This window comes from Cyanistes caeruleus, chromosome 16 (assembly GCF_971803275.1).
Source record: "Cyanistes caeruleus chromosome 16, bCyaCae1.hap1.1, whole genome shotgun sequence".
Classification (NCBI taxonomy): domain Eukaryota; kingdom Metazoa; phylum Chordata; class Aves; order Passeriformes; family Paridae; genus Cyanistes; species Cyanistes caeruleus.
The window spans coordinates 2,442,623-2,457,957 of NC_141716.1; the positions used below are offsets into that span (position 1 = coordinate 2,442,623).

At 50.4% G+C, this 15,335-nt stretch overlaps 2 protein-coding genes across 3 annotated transcripts; one reads left to right on the forward strand and one right to left on the reverse strand.

Annotated features, from left to right (window-relative positions):
* Positions 1-291: 291 nt before the first annotated feature.
* Positions 292-6,207, reverse strand: AURKA (aurora kinase A). 2 transcript variants are annotated; one of them, XM_086853432.1, is made up of 9 exons: positions 5,876-6,207; positions 5,303-5,384; positions 4,305-4,581; positions 3,693-3,792; positions 2,897-3,088; positions 2,530-2,668; positions 2,048-2,196; positions 1,309-1,483; positions 292-994 (listed from the first exon to the last, which is right to left on the reverse strand). In XM_086853432.1, the coding sequence occupies exons 1-9, from the start codon at positions 5,965-5,967 to the stop codon at positions 809-811; spliced, it is 1,392 nt and encodes a 463-aa protein (XP_086709558.1). In that variant the 5' UTR covers positions 5,968-6,207; the 3' UTR covers positions 292-808. The 2 variants fall into 2 exon arrangements, with proteins under 2 accessions (XP_086709558.1, XP_023801678.2); XM_023945910.2 differs by lacking the exon at positions 5,876-6,207 and adding an exon at positions 5,529-5,717.
* Positions 5,878-14,573, forward strand: CSTF1 (cleavage stimulation factor subunit 1). Its single transcript, XM_086853430.1, has 7 exons — positions 5,878-6,637; positions 7,364-7,525; positions 8,197-8,392; positions 9,606-9,883; positions 10,687-10,884; positions 11,361-11,751; positions 13,053-14,573. The coding sequence occupies exons 1-7, from the start codon at positions 6,518-6,520 to the stop codon at positions 13,310-13,312; spliced, it is 1,605 nt and encodes a 534-aa protein (XP_086709556.1). The 5' UTR covers positions 5,878-6,517; the 3' UTR covers positions 13,313-14,573.
* Positions 14,574-15,335: the final 762 nt, after the last annotated feature.

The following is a 15,335-nucleotide window of genomic DNA, read 5'->3' on the forward strand; positions in this document are numbered from 1 at the left end:
GCTGTTAAACAACATCATCTGAAAATACTTCTGAGAGAAAGAGATGCAAAATGTTATCAGATGGGAGATCTTTGAATAAATGCACTGGAAGAAGGACAGAGCAGGCCAAGCAGGTTAAGTGGCAACACACTTGGTACTGACCTTGTAATTCTAAGTTGGGATTGTGGGATGGTGAATGACTGTGTGGTTTGAGTTTCATTTTTGAGAGGTGGGAATTCACCTCTGGGATCAGGAGTCCAGCTGTGCTGGTGTTGGAGCCAAGCAGAGCCAGAGGAGCCTCACCCTGCCAGGTGCAGTGTAACAAGTCTTTATTTTACAAATTGAGTACTCACATTTAAAACTAGAGACACAACCAATTGCCACATCATTCTTAGAACACTGGAAAAAGGCATTCACCTCGCTCAGTTTCAGGTTGCACCACAGGTAAGACACCCTGAGCAGCCCAGGGAGGGAGGAGCAGGCATCTCCAGGATATTGCACTGTTCCATAAGCCAGAACAACTTCCTTGTGGTGGAACAACGAACCATTTTCAGCACAGACCACAGCACAAGAGCCTCCAACAGCTTCATACTTACATCAGCAAACCTGGCCCACATGGAACTGATTTCAAGTACATTAAATATTCCACAAGCTCCAGCTAGAAAGTCAAGTAACTTTATGCTGCAATTAGAGTTTAAGACACCAGCCAACCCAAGGATTTTCATCCCAGTTGCCACTAGATTCCAAGACCTGCTTTTCCTATTGTAAGCATTACAGTAGTCACAGTACCAGGCTCCTCTTGTTGATCCCACAAGTCACCCTCCTAAAACTATGTTTTGGATGGGGCAGCACCACCACTCTTCCTGCTGGTGGGAGTCTTGGTAGAGTTTGCTGTGATCCAGGGATGGAGAAGTACATCCTTCAGGGGCAGGCGATGGAAGGGGTTATGCTTCAGGAGCTTGGAAATTAAATCCCTCGCCCCTTCTGTTACAAATGGAGGAAACTTGAATTCCACCTAAAGAAAAGAGGACATTAAAAATTAGGCAGAAGTCCTTCAGCAATAATCAAATGTTATTCAGAATCAAAGGTCTCTACTCAACCTCCAAGTTACACCTTGAAAGCTGTGCCAGCCTGGCAGGCTGTGCGCCTTCTGCCTACTGAGATGAGATCAAATCACTTCACTATAACCCTGAACAAACTTCTCACTGCTTGTCAAAGTATTTGTATATTGTTGTGTTTGTTTTCATTATGCTTCAAACTTAAGTTTGCTGAAACCTTTCTAGAGCTAAAAGCACAGTCCAGTTAACCCTGATAAGCACTAGCACTTACCCTGGAAATAGCTCTGTAGGTTTCTTGATAGGTTTTTGTTTCAAAAGGTGGTTTTCCTACAAGGAATTCATAGCACAGAACTCCCAGGCTCCAAATATCCACCTTTTCATCATGTGTTCTTCCTTCAATCATTTCAGGAGGCAGGTAGTCAAGTGTCCCACAGAGAGTTGTTCTCCTGAAGAAAAGTCCAAGTTAATCATTGATTAAGATAATTCTAGGATATCTTTCAAGGGCCAGATGAGAACTAATGCTGGCAATTACCTGTACCCCAGTGCAGTCCACCTGAATGGACTCAGCCCCACCAGAATTTTCAGCTGGGAAGGAAAAGCCAGCAAGACATTATCTGCTTCTCCTGAAAGCAGTCCCTGCAATCAGTCAGTCCCAGCTCCTTTCTTCACCCCACACACTAGAACAATTCTGTTCCTCCCTTGTCAAGTGCAGTTCCCCACTCTCTGAGAAATAACCAAATCGCCAGGGTAATGTTTGAATCCAAGTGCTGGTTTGTCATCTCAGGGGCCATGGCAACCCTACACCAACCTTCCCTTTCAGGGTCAGCAAGGTTTGACCTGAAAGCAGGATAACAACACTCCTGTCACACCACTGTCTGTTAGGACCTTTGTTGCAGCAGCCTTTTCCCCCAGTAATTCAAGAAGTTCCCACGTACACCCCTTCCACAACTGTGTGCCACAAGAACTGACACTACAGAGGGACAGCACTGCACAGGAGATTGAATTCTCACCGAGAAGATGGAGCATGCACAGACCACCCGAAGTCAGCAATTTTTAACTCTCCATTTGATCCAAGCAGCAAGTTCTCTGGCTTGATGTCTCTGTGGATCACACGCTTGGAGTGACAGTACGAGAGGGCATCTGCAAGTTCTGTGATGTACTGGGTGCAGAAAGAACAATCTTTAAGCCATTGTCACCTGAGTTTATCTGGCTGCAGCACAGCCTTTTTGAGACATAATTATAGTTTTAAATTAAAGCAAATATTCCTTAACCCTTGAAGCCTGGCAATACGGGCTCTGCTGTGCAATGTTAAGGAATTCTGAACATAAATTCCTGCACTGCACTTAGTCTTCCCAATTATTCCCTGCCCAGATACCAACTAGCATAGCTAAGGAATCTCAGTTTCCCCCGTTAGAATACAGAACTTGGGCTGGCTCTATCCTGCAGATATTCCAGACACACAGAGGAATGGAGAGGAAGCTGAACAACCTACAGTAGCAGTTCTTTGCTCATCGAACTTGGTGAGCCTCTGAAGTTCCCTGTAGACTTCTCCACGAGGTGCATGCTCCAGGATCAGATAGACTCTTGTCACATCATGGAAGTAGCCATATAATCTGAGAATGTTGGGGTGCCTGCAAAGAGATTTCAATGTTCTTCTGAACTGGGAGTTTGTCCAGAATTTTTGATTTCCTGTCCTGCTTCCCCCCAGTTTCAAGGCAAGCACAGGAATTTCGGCTCATCTGCGTTCCTTCAGCTCACAACACACAAAGAAATCTTATCATAAAGAACTTTATCACAATCAAGGTTACTTTGTTTATTTGGATGAAAACAAAGCAGAGTAAATACTCACTAAACCTTACCTAAGATGAGACTGTATTTCCACTTCCCTTCGTAGCTGATGTTCTACACCAGCTTCCTCAAGTTGTGATTTAAAGAGCACTTTCAGTGCAAGAATAAATTTGCTCTGTTTTTCACGTGCCAGGTACACATTCCCAAATTTTCCTTTCCCCAGAGGGCGACCAATTTCAAAATCATCAAGAGACCATTGCCTTCTGCAGGAGGAAAGTTAAAAGCTTGTTAGTTGTGTTGGCTTTGACTCAGATTTACAGTTCATAACATTCCTGTACAAAAGATGCTTAGGGCTCTAAGCTAGATTGTACTCTTGAAGAAAACACCAAGAGAATAAAGGCTTTGAGATTTTTCAAAAGGAAATTCTGAAAGCTATTTTCTTCCTGGAGCTTTGGCAGACACTACACCAACCACACTACTACAAAATGAAGACTGTCTACCAAGCTGGGCTCCTTTAAATACTCCAGACATGTTGCCAGGGCATGGCAAAACAATTTTTAATTGCCAAAAAAATCCTATTTCATCCCAAATTAGACTCCAGCCTCCTGCCCAGATGAAGGAGGCTTTGTTTTCAGGACTATATCTCATAAATGGGGCAACAGCTATCAGTGTTCTCCTATGGGAAGAGCTACTCTGCATTTAGTCCAAAGTTTTCTTGGGATTACAGCAAGTCCTTGTTCCTGACAATTATCAGGTCAAAGTCGGCTTTCCTTGTGTTGTGTCTGCAAAGTGTGGGGGTCACCAGGCTCCACAGCCAAGGCAACTCCAGCAGAGCTCAGTTATCCAGAACTCAGGCATAAAACTTACTTTTTAGTTTCTTCACTCTTCTTTTCAGTCTCTTCAGTTTTCTTCTTGGCAGTCTCTTCAGTTTTCTGTTTAGAGGTGCTTTCTGCATCAGGATTTTTTGCTGTGTACAGAGGAGGAAATCAATTTACAAACCAGACCCACAAAAGGGAACAGATCTAAGCCCTGTGCATCATCTGAAGAAGCTTTTAGAATCCATTCAATGACATTTTAAGCATCCCAGCATAGCTACTAGGAAAGAAACAGTGGTGATAAAATATAACTTAAAAAGCTTTCTGAGAATAAAACCCCATGAATTCTTTCCCCCTCCCCAAACAAAAGTATTCTTGTGCATGAATGTTGGAAAACCTGTGAGGTCTGAGTGGAAATTACATTAACTCCCAGCTGGCTGCTGAGCACTTGGAAGTTATTAACACCATACTGGCTTTAATTGGTTAATTTAGAGATAACTTCACAAGGATGGTGTAGTAACACTCCAGGTGAACCACGTGCTGATTTTCTCTTTGGGGGCACAACCAAGAACTTCCCTCCAGGACTTTCCCTGGATCAGCAGCAGCTTTAGGAGTATCCCGAGCATCCCAGCTGCGGTCACACGTAAATCATGCTCAGAATTACCAGGTGCTGCAGCCTGGGGAGGTTTTTCACTGCTCTTGCTTGCAGCCTGAGGTGTCACAGTGGCCTGGGGCAGTTTGGGTCGGAGCTGCTGCGTTGTTTGGTTGTTGGACAGTTTTTGGGTTGAGAGTACAGGTTTTTGGGATTGCACAGGAACTCGCTGGGCGAAGTTTGTGGGGCACAGAACACGAGCTGGAACTCCACTGGTCAGTAACCGGCTCTGGGCTGAGTGCTGGGACACAGGGACACGTTTGGGGCCATCTCCAATGGCATTTCCAGCCTTCAAAGGGAAAGGAGAAAGTGTTAATTGTGCAACAGCACACCAGAATCTTTCTAGCCCCATTAGGGATGGCAAAATCACAAAAAGCACTAAAAAAAACCAAACAACCACACACTGAGTGGTTTATTAAAAGGAAGTTTTGCTTATCCTGTTCCAAAAACTTACCAGATCTATTTAATTTTATGTAAAATAGTTAGAAAGCACCTGTATTTCTAAATGGAAAAAATACATAATCAGGGTGATCTTAAGGCCTGCTGCATATGTGTGTCAATAGTGACACTGACACAGAGCTTGCTTTCAAGAACCATATCTAAAATAATTGGATTATACACACTAGCTTTCCCTTTAAATGCTCTTAAATACTTAAAATATAAGGAGGATTTCCCCATTTAATAAAATATGCAAATACGCTATACTGACTATTAATATATTAGCATTTATTAGCGATCATTAATGATTTCTATAAATATAATTAATATATAGTATATTTTATAAATATATCTTAAAACTTTAAAAGCCAGCTCTGAAAGATAAGTTACTAGTTTGAAACCTGTAGTTAATATGTGATGGAGAGAAACGCACCCACCAAGTAAAAACTAAAAACCGCCATCCCCGAACCGACCAGGATTTTAATGGCAAACTCCCAGGGAGCGAGACCAACAATCCGGCAGAGGGAAGTGCTCAGGATCACGAACACAAACCGCGCATTTCACCCCTTTACCTTGGCAGTGCGGCTGGGGTACGCGGCGTGGTTCTCCTTCGTGTTCCTGTCCATAGCGTGAGAGCGGCACGCACAGCTCCGGCTGCGGGCGAGAGGGAGCCAAGGGGGGGGTCAGTGCGGGAGCACAGGAAGGCTCATGTCCCTTATCAATTACCATTCCTTATCGATAGCTATCCTGTACCAATACCCCCCTGCCCACCCCATCGAACCAGGCCCCGGCGCTCACCCCTGACCCGCCACCTCAGGGCCGCCGGAACTGTTTGAATTCAAACCGCCGCGCCTTAAATACCCCTTTAAACCCTCGCCGCCCGCCATTGGCCGCCCTCCCGCGGCCCGCGCACGCTGATTGGCTCCTGCCGCGGGCGCCCCGCCCGCTCATTGGCTGCCGGCCGCGCTCCGCCGGGCCGCGAGGGGCGTTGTCGCCGCGCCCGCCCCTCCGCCGGCGTTGTCGCCGCGCGGCGCGTTACGCACTTTGCGTAGCGCCGCGCCCCCCGGCGCGCGCCGCCCGCGCACTTCCCGCCGGCCGAGCCGCCGCTTCCGCTACGCAAATCGCGTAACGCGCCGCGCTCCCACCTGTGGCCGCCGCCGCCTCCGCTCCGGTCCGCGCCCGGGAGCGCCGCCAGGTCAGTCCCGCTCCTGCCAGATCCCCCCCGAGACACCCCCATCCACCCCCGGGCGAGGCCGGGGAGCGGCGCTGCTGCCACCGCGCGTGGGGCCGAGCGCGAGCGGGGCCATTGTGTGGGTGCCCCCCCGGACGGGCCGAGCAGGGCCGGAGCCTCCCGGTGCGTCCCGGCCGAGCGGCCCCGGACATCGGCACGTGCCGCCAGCGCTTTAGGGCGAAGGCGAAGTGCGAAGGCACCGCCCGGCCCGGCCCGAGCGAGGCGCGGACCCCTCGCGTCGCAGCCCCCGGCAGCGCCCAGAGCCGCGCGGCCCCCGAGGAGACGCCGGCACAGCGGGAGCGCGGCCGGTCAGCGAACGCGGCCCGTGAGGAGCGCAGCGAGCGCGGCGTGAGGCGCTGCTGCCCCGCAGCTCGGAGCCCGCGGGTCCCTGCGAGGCGCCGCGGAGCGAGGAAACTCCAGTCGGCACTTGGGGCTTGTGAAGAACTGCGATCCAAGGCAACTTTTCACTGTCTCCGCGGTGCTGAAAACAAGAGCGAAGGAGACCCTGGTTGTGTGTGTTGGTGTTTACAAGTGGTTCAGGATAGGTAAAAAGAAGATGTCGGGTCGCCGTGTCGCTGCAGCGTGTGACAGACGACAGCTGCCCCGGGGCATGGGGAGCATGGCAGCCCCGCTGCTCGACCCGCGCCCGCTCCGGCTGCCCTTTCTCGAGGCTGACGTGAGTAGGACTCGGGGAGGGGTCGGTTTGCGCTGGGGACCGGGACGGGGACGGGGACGGGGCAGGGCCCGCCCGCAGCGCTGGGCAGTAGCGCCAGCCGCTTAATTCCCAGCCCGTTCACGTCGCCGTGTTTGGGATCCGGGGTCTGGCGGAAGCGGCGCTCCGGAGCTTTGCGGCTGCGACACAAAAGAACCCCCGGGCTCCCCCCGCGCCTGGCGGGGCCGGGCCCGCGCCGCTCCCCCGCCCGCGATCCCGCCCCGAGCGCGGCTTTGCGGCCTCCGCCAAGGCCCCGCTGCCCCCGGAAGGGGGAATGGGAATGGGCAGAGGGATCCCCGGAAGGGGGAACGGGGGGACGGGTCCTCGGATCCCCGGAAGGGGAGGAATGGGGAGAGCGACCCACGGGATCCCTGGTGGGGAGAATGGGGAGCGGGACCCTCGGAAGGGCAGGAATGGCGAGGAGGTTCCCTCGGAAGGAAAGGAATGGGGAGAGGGACCCCCAAGACGTTCGGAAGAGGGAGCGAAGGACCCCGGGATCCCTAGCAAGGGGGGAATGGGGAGCGGGGACCCCGTGATCCCCGGGATGGGGATCGGGACCCTCGGGATGGGGATCGGGACCCCCAGCATCTCCCCCCGCCTCGGGGGGGGCTCCCGCCTCCCCGCCACGTGACGCGGGAGGTGTGGGGGGGCGGTCACGTGACGCCGCCCCGTTGTGTCGCCCCCCCCAAGAGCCGCCTCCCATCGATGTGCGGGCGCTCGATGCAGCAGCCTTCGCGGAGGAGCGTCCTGCGGGCCCGGCCGCCCCCGCCGCTGCCGCCGCCGCCGCTCGATGCGCTCCGCGCTCCCGCCGCCATCTTAGGGGCAGAGCGCGGGCGGCAGAAGGAAGGCTCGGTACGTACCGGGACCGCCGGGGCCGCGCCGCCCGCGGCTCCGGCACCGCCCCGCACGGGGCTCCGGGCCGCCCGCGGCCGGCGGGAGGGCGGGGAGGGCGCGGGGCCCCCGCAGGGCGGGCGGCGGGGCCGGCGCGGTGCTGTCCTGCGCGCCCCGTGCATCCATCCATCGGAGCCCGGGCCCGCCGGCAGCACCGGCTGGCTCCTTCGGCTCATGCCGCAGCTCTGCTGCCGGCTCCGCTGCTGCTTAGCACGGCCGGGTCGGTTTGTGGCCGAGATTTTCATTTACACAGAAAACAAGCGCAACAGGTTTTTCCTTCCCTCTCCCCCCTCTTTTCCTCCCCTTTCCCTTTTCCTCCCGTTTGTCTCCCCTTTCTCCCCTCTCTTCCTCCCCTTTCTCCTCTCTTCCTTTTCTATTCCTCCCTTCTTCTGCCTCTTCTTCCCCCTTCTCCCTTTTCCTCACCTTTCTTCTGTCTTTTCCTCCCCTTTTCCTTCCTCTTCTCCTGCCTTTTTCTCCTCTTTCTCTCTCTCTTTCCTCCTCTTTCCCCCTTCCCCCCATCTCTGCTTTTCACCAAAACCACAGCAATATTTGGTGCTTGCCCTGAGATTTGTTCCAAGGTTCCGGTGGTTTCATGCAACTCTCTTGTATGTGATTTTTGTTCTTCATTCCAGGCCCCCCCAAGGCAGTCCCTGCTCACAATGTATAGGACAAAAGTCAGTTTGAAAGACCGTCAGCAACTTTACAAACTGATAATTAGTCAGCTTCTCTATGATGGATACATCAACATTGCTAATGGCTTGATAAATGAGATCAAACCACAGTCGGTCTGTGCACCCTCTGAACAACTGCTGCACCTAATTAAGTTAGGTAAGCTGGAGTCAAAAGCTGACATAAAAGTCTAGTTTCTAATTCCCCAGTGAAGTAAGGGGTTGGTGTCACTGCAAAGACACCTTTGATGCAAAGGTGGTGTCTGGTAATAGCACAACACTTGTACGTTTGGGTACAGCCTTTGCCTCTGTGGGGTTTTTTGAAGGGCATTTCTGTTTCATTAACAACAAACCAGATCCCTGAGTGTTGTCCAAATCTGTTTGAACTCCTTTAAGGACACTCAGGGCTCTGGGTGAGTGGCAGCCTTCTCAAAACATCCCAGTGAACGGGATCACTGAGCTCACAGATCTGAGGAAAATTTCACCCTCACAGTTCTGCTGTTCCTGACAGTGTTGGAAAGGGAGCATATCCTTCCATTGGCAAACTTTGCTGGCCTTTATGTATCAATCTCCAGGAAACAGCTTCACACTCTGGGGTCTCAGCAGGGCTGTCACCTGTTCTTTCCCTGTACTTCCCTCTGGAAGTGCTGCAGCGTAGGGAGAACAGGGAAAGCCCCTCAGCTGCAGTTGGAACAAGCTGACCAGGTCCTGGAAGAGCTCTGGCCATGACACCATGCGTAACTCAACTGGTTCTGCTGCCTGAACTAGCTGAGTTCTGAGGGTATAAATCTGTGAAGCTCTGTGTCTGTTTGAAGTACAAATTCTAGACTTGAGCAGATCAAAGCAACGAAAAGATCACCACTGGGCTGGTGTCTGCCCTGTGGCCACTTCTAGTGCTGAACTCTCTGGTCTGTAGCTGCATCCTGGAAATAAAGATAAAAGTCTGTGAAGTGGGCTTGAAGACCAGCAAGTTTTTTCCCTTGCCATGCTGGGATAGTTTGGCTTCAGTGCAGTAGAATAGGAAAAGAGTCAGTAAATGCTCTGGGTTTTTTACTTTAAACTCATGTAATAGTGTTGGGGCTTGTTGCTGCCCTATGAAGAGCTGACCAGAGGTCTGTCTGTGGTCAGTGGCTGATGGTCAGTGCATTTATCAGCCCTTTCCCATCTTCACTGGGGTATTCCCAGAGTTCACCAGGAGCTGTGCCTGCTCCAGCGCAGCCCAGCTCTCTCTCACTCCTCCAGTGCTGTGTGACCAAACCTGCTCTGCCAGCTCAGCTCTCCCCTCAGGGCTGCCTTTCCCACAGCCTCCCCTGGAGCCGTGGTGGGCTCTGAGAAGGGTGCCAGCCCTGAGTGCCACCCTGCTGTGTCCCCAGGCATGGAGAACGACGACAGCGCTGTCCAGTACGCCATCGGCCGCTCGGACACCGTGGCGCCGGGCACCGGCATCGACCTGGAGTTCGACGCCGACGTGCAGACCATGTCCCCCGAGGCGTCCGAGTACGAGACCTGCTACGTGACATCCCACAAGGGGCCCTGCCGCGTGGCCACCTACAGCAGGGATGGACAGCTAATAGCCACGGGCTCGGCTGATGCCTCCATCAAAATCCTGGACACCGAGAGGATGCTGGCCAAGAGTGCCATGCCCATTGAGGTAAGGGATTGTAGTCACTCTGGGAATCCTGTGTATGCCGTGCCCATTGAGGTAATGAATTGTAACCACTCTGGGAGTTCTCTCCATGTCACATCTGTACCTTGTGGCTGCCTCAGTGGATGGGACTAAATACCTGTCTCAACATACTCCCTACTCCAGCAGCTGCCCAAAAACTCTCTTTGAAGGAAGAAGAGCCAGGGCAGGGACACTGTCATCCCTGGCAGCAGCAGAGAGAGAACTGAGCCAGAAGTGGCTTCTGCTGGGTACTTGTCATGGCTGCATTGTCTGAGCACAGTTCATATTAAACCCACCTGTGGCATCTGCAGCCCTCATGGCCACCCGTGTTTTCACTGTGTATTTCAGGACTGTGCCACACACTGATTTGCTTTATCTTTCTCCAAAGGCATTCAGTTATCAGGTGGCAATGAAAAGTGGGATTTTTTTTTGCAGAGAGCACACAACAAATTCTCAGCAAAGAGCTGCAGTTTCAGTGCAGTTTCTCTCAATTCTTCCAGCAGTCAGTGTTTTGCTTTGGGCTGTTTATGAAGGTGATGTTTTCTTGCACCAGTTCTCTTCTACTGAAGTATTTTGTCCTTGAGCTAAGTTGTTTTGACCTTTGTGAAGATACAGGGATCTTATTTGTTGACCTATAAAGGGTCTCCAAATAACCAAGGGAACAGATTGTGTGCCTGGTCACATCAAAAAGGAGCTGTTGTTCAGCCACTCTGGCAAGCCTAAAACCTAGTTTTCTGTCAAAAACCTGCTTTGTTTTCCAACAGCAACATTTTGAATGATCTTTGTAGGTCATGATGAACGAGACAGCACAGCAGAACATGGAGAACCACCCGGTGATCCGGACTCTGTACGATCACGTGGATGAAGTGACGTGTTTAGCTTTCCACCCAACAGAACAGATCCTGGCATCTGGCTCAAGGGACTACACACTTAAATTGTTTGATTATTCAAAACCTTCTGCCAAAAGAGCCTTCAAATACATCCAGGTGAGATATTGCTCAGAGCAGCCAAAGCTCAGCTGTTGGAGTGCTGAGCTGTTGTGAGCTGGGCTGTGCCTCAGGGGTTAGGGGTGCAGGAGCACAGAGATACATCACCAGACATGACAGAGATTGTGTCTTAATTCTGTGCATCATGGACACTTGTATTTAAATCTAGAGCCTGTCAGCTTTTTATTCATTAGACCAACTCTAATCTGAATTAACTTGGAAGTAATTTCTGTTATCTTTTGTTTTGGAGGAGTGTTTGGGTTAGGGTTAGGGTTAACCCAGACTCGGGGCACTGCAGGCTGCTCTAGCACAAAAACTACAGTGCACCCATGGGCAGCCTGTCATTTCAATCCCACAGGAAACATTTTCCACTTTGTGCTGATAATTCAAGTAGTTTTTTAGCACTTGAACACCACTGACCCTTCCAGTTCAGCTTTTCTCCTTCCTCACTCGGCCGTGTGTTCTTAATCCAACAGGAAGCAGAGATGTTACGCTCCATTTCATTCCACCCTTCTGGGGATTTCATCCTGGTGGGGACCCAGCACCCAACCCTTCGTCTGTACGACATCAACACCTTCCAGTGCTTCGTGTCCTGCAACCCCCAGGACCAGCACACGGATGCCATCTGCTCCGTCAACTACAACGCCAGCGCCAACATGTACGTGACAGGCAGCAAGGATGGCTGCATCAAACTCTGGGATGGGGTCTCCAACCGCTGCATCACCACCTTTGAGAAGGCACACGATGGAGCTGAAGTCTGTTCTGCTATTTTTTCCAAAAATTCCAAGTATATCTTGTCCAGTGGGAAAGACTCTGTGGCTAAACTCTGGGAGATATCCACTGGTCGGACGTTGGTGAAATACACAGGTATGTGGCAGGTGACCTTCCAGACACCTTCTTTTCCAGGTGCTGAGCCATGGCAGAGCTGGGAATGCTGTCAGGAAATAATATTCCTAAAGGCAATGGAGAAACTGCTACTTTGAGGATAAATTGCCCAAGATTTATGAAAACATTTCTATTAGATCAGTTCCAGATTAGCTTTGATTCTGTATACCTTTGTAAATGTATTTTAGTCTGAGTAGATTTTGGAGAATTTTCTGACGTCGTTACTCCATTGTTCTGGAGGGAAGTTATCGCTAAATTGGGGAAAAGTAAGAAGAAACACTGAAGCTAGTTCAGGGCAGTTGATTTGACCATTAACTCTGTGGCTCTATAGCCATGGCAGTGCTCTGAAATGCACCTACAGCTGGTTTGTTCCCTTTTTTCTGTATTTTCTGCCAAGGATGCAGTTGTGTGTGAGGTAGTCATCCTTGGAGCGTGCTGACAGTGCCATGCTTGGATCTCGGCAGGAGTTAGGGAATAATGAGGGCTGTGGAAGCCTTGCATGTGACAGCAGCTTTGTGAGAGGCTTTGGGGTCAAGGGCTGATGTGCTTAAGCAGCAGCAGCACAAAAGATGCTGCAAATGGTTTGTGTCAGCTTTTGGGGTTTGTAGGTCCCGTTGTGCAGTGCAGCTCTCCTGCTCGCGGCCAGCAGGGAGCAGCACTTTCCCGGGAATCCTGTGCCCGATCCCAGGCAGTGTGCAGTGCACCGTGTCTGTGGCAAACACACTGCACCTGAAGGCATGGCCAAGGTAGGTCATACAGCGTGTGCTGTGTGATAAACACTCTGAAAGGTCCTCAAGGATCATCAGGCTCTGGGTTCTCTTCTCCTTGGTCACAGCTGAAAGCCTCGTGCAAAAATGTAAGGCAGAAATACTCCTTAAGGTAAGGGATTGGACATGGCACAGCTGGAGTAGGTATTCCTTCTGGTCCCTAAGGAATGTTAGAATATATGCATGGACAGCAGCAGGAATTTCCCCATGGAAAGGGTGGCCAGGCCTTGGCAGGAGCTGCCCAGGGAGGTTTGGAGTTCCCATCCCTGGAGGTGTCCAAGGAACACCTGGATGTGGCACTCAGAGCTCTGCACTGGGGACAAGGTGGGGATGGAGCACTGGCTGGACTCAAATCTTTCTGCTCCTGTGATACAACTACAAAAGAATATCCATTATTGCATCACCTGTTGCTTGTGGAAGTGGTTGAACAGCAGAGAAAATAGAGCTTTGTAGAAAATTGATACTCTTAGGTATTGAAAACTTCCTAAAAGTCCCCATTTTGCTGCCTATATTTAGGTGCTGGTTTGAGCGGCCGCCAGGTGCACAGGACTCAGGCTGTGTTCAACCACACAGAAGATTATGTGCTGCTGCCAGATGAAAGGACCATAAGCCTGTGCTGCTGGGACTCCAGGACTGCAGAGCGCAGGAACCTCCTGTCCCTGGGCCACAACAGCATCGTGCGCTGCATCGTGCACTCCCCCACCAACCCCGGCTTCATGACCTGCAGCGACGACTACAGGGCCAGGTTCTGGTACAGGAGGTCCACCACGGACTAAGGAGAGCTTTCCAAGCAGGATTGCCCAGCTCCTGCAGCCCTGTGTGATTGTGCTGCCAACAGCTGCCTCTGGGGAAGCCGCGCTGGGGCCGCTTTGGATTCTGCCAGACGTGGCAGGAGAATTACAAATATTGAGACTTTTCACCCCGCGCTAATTTTTTTATTGGTGTACGGGGTTTAATTTTTATAAGTCATCTCTAACTGTACTGAAGGGAGGGGGTGGAGAATAAAATGATCCTGGCAGGAAGGGCTTGTTCCCCTGCCCGTCTGAATCACACACAAGGTAATGGGACTGTGTCCTGCTCAGAGTGGCAGAAGGAGCCGGTTCTGCTCTGTCTTGTGTCTGTGCAATCCCACTGAACTCTGGTAGAGAATAGATCACACAAAGAGCAGCAGAACTTGGTGTAAAACACTGTCATGAAGCCTTAAGCTGCCTTCAGCCACAATTCATTATTTGTAAAGCTCTGGTTTGTATCTTCCAGTCTGGGGTTTTGGTGAATTTTTTTTTTTGTGGTTTTTTGTTTGGCTTTGTTTTTTGTTTATTGGCCAAGTAGGCCTTTGGTTCTGAGTTGTGCCATAAGAATTCAGACAGGAATTTAAATTGTTTAGATGAATTCAAGAAATGGTCTTCTAGTTCTGGTGTTAAAACTCACACTTCATCTCATCCTCTTTTATCTTCACAAGTGGGACCTCAAAATATATTCCTAAGATTTTTAAGGAATATCCACATTGCAACTGAAATGTAACAGTGCTGCTGCAGGGGAAAATGAGAATAATTTTGCCTTAGAGACCTTTAATGTCCTCTCAAAGAAAGAAACTTGTGCATCTGAATTTTTGTGTGTGCACCTCAGAAATGTCACTGAATCATTTGGCTGAGAAATCTTCACCTATGTCTGTTCCACAGCACTTCAGTTACATTCTTTTTTAATTGGTTACAAACCCAGTGCCCATCCTTAAGAAACTGTGCTTAAAACTTCTCCAAGTTGGAAAATTCACTACTTTTTTCTCCCAGAGATCTGCCTGAGCAGAGTCTTAAACTTGTTTTTTTGAGGCTTCCTCTTGCAGAGCTCTTGGGCTTCACAGCTGGGAGGCTCCTTTGGTCAGAGCTCAGCACTTGCCTTTGTGAGGGTTTTTAAATGTGAGGTTTCTTGCTGCTGGATTAACTTCCATTACACTGAGGAATTGTCAAGGGCTGGTGAGGGTACATGTTTTGTCTGTATTTAAATAAAGATTGCCTTTTAAAATGCTCTTTGATACATAAAGAAGGAATTGTATTTGTTTTCTGTTTAACAAAGGAGAAGTCAAATATGGGAGGCTGGGGCTTGGGGACTTGGGAGTGATGAATTTGTTGTGTTTCACCTGAATCAGGTACAATTACAGACTCAAAATGCAGAATGTGGGATGTTTTAAAGAATGAAATTCCATTTTCTCTTGAAAAGCTCCCTCCATGCAAAATATTTCTGAGGCTTAATGCTCTTTGCTCCTCCTCTGCCTCTGTTGTGACCCTTCAGAAGCGGTGGTGGTGAGAGATAGTGGTGCTGGTGGTTTTTGGGGCAGAAACAAGGAGAAGCAGAGCTGGGGGAGGGCAAAGGGAAGTCCTGACACAGTCACTGAGGGGTGGTGTGGGATGGGTGACAGCAGTGGCTTTTTATTTTTGGAGTGACACATTTTTTAAATTCTGCTAAAGCACCTGTCCATAATTCATGCACTCGTTACTGGGGTTTGAATCTGCTTTAAACCCTCTTTTTGTAGTTTGTGTTAAAAGCCCTGCTGTGGTTGTGAACAGTGGGAGCTCTCACCTCAAGTTTCCCTAGCTCTGGGGGCTTCAGCTGGCAGTGCAAGAGCAAAAAGTTACATTTTTAACACAAAACCATGCTGCCATCGGCACCCTGCTGCCTGTCCATGTCCTGGACATCCTCCTGAGGCCACAAGGGGCTGGGAAAAACTGAACTCATCCTATTGAGGGAGAAAGTGCAACCCTGGAGTAAAATTTAATGTCCCAGGCCAGGCTGGATGGGGCTTGG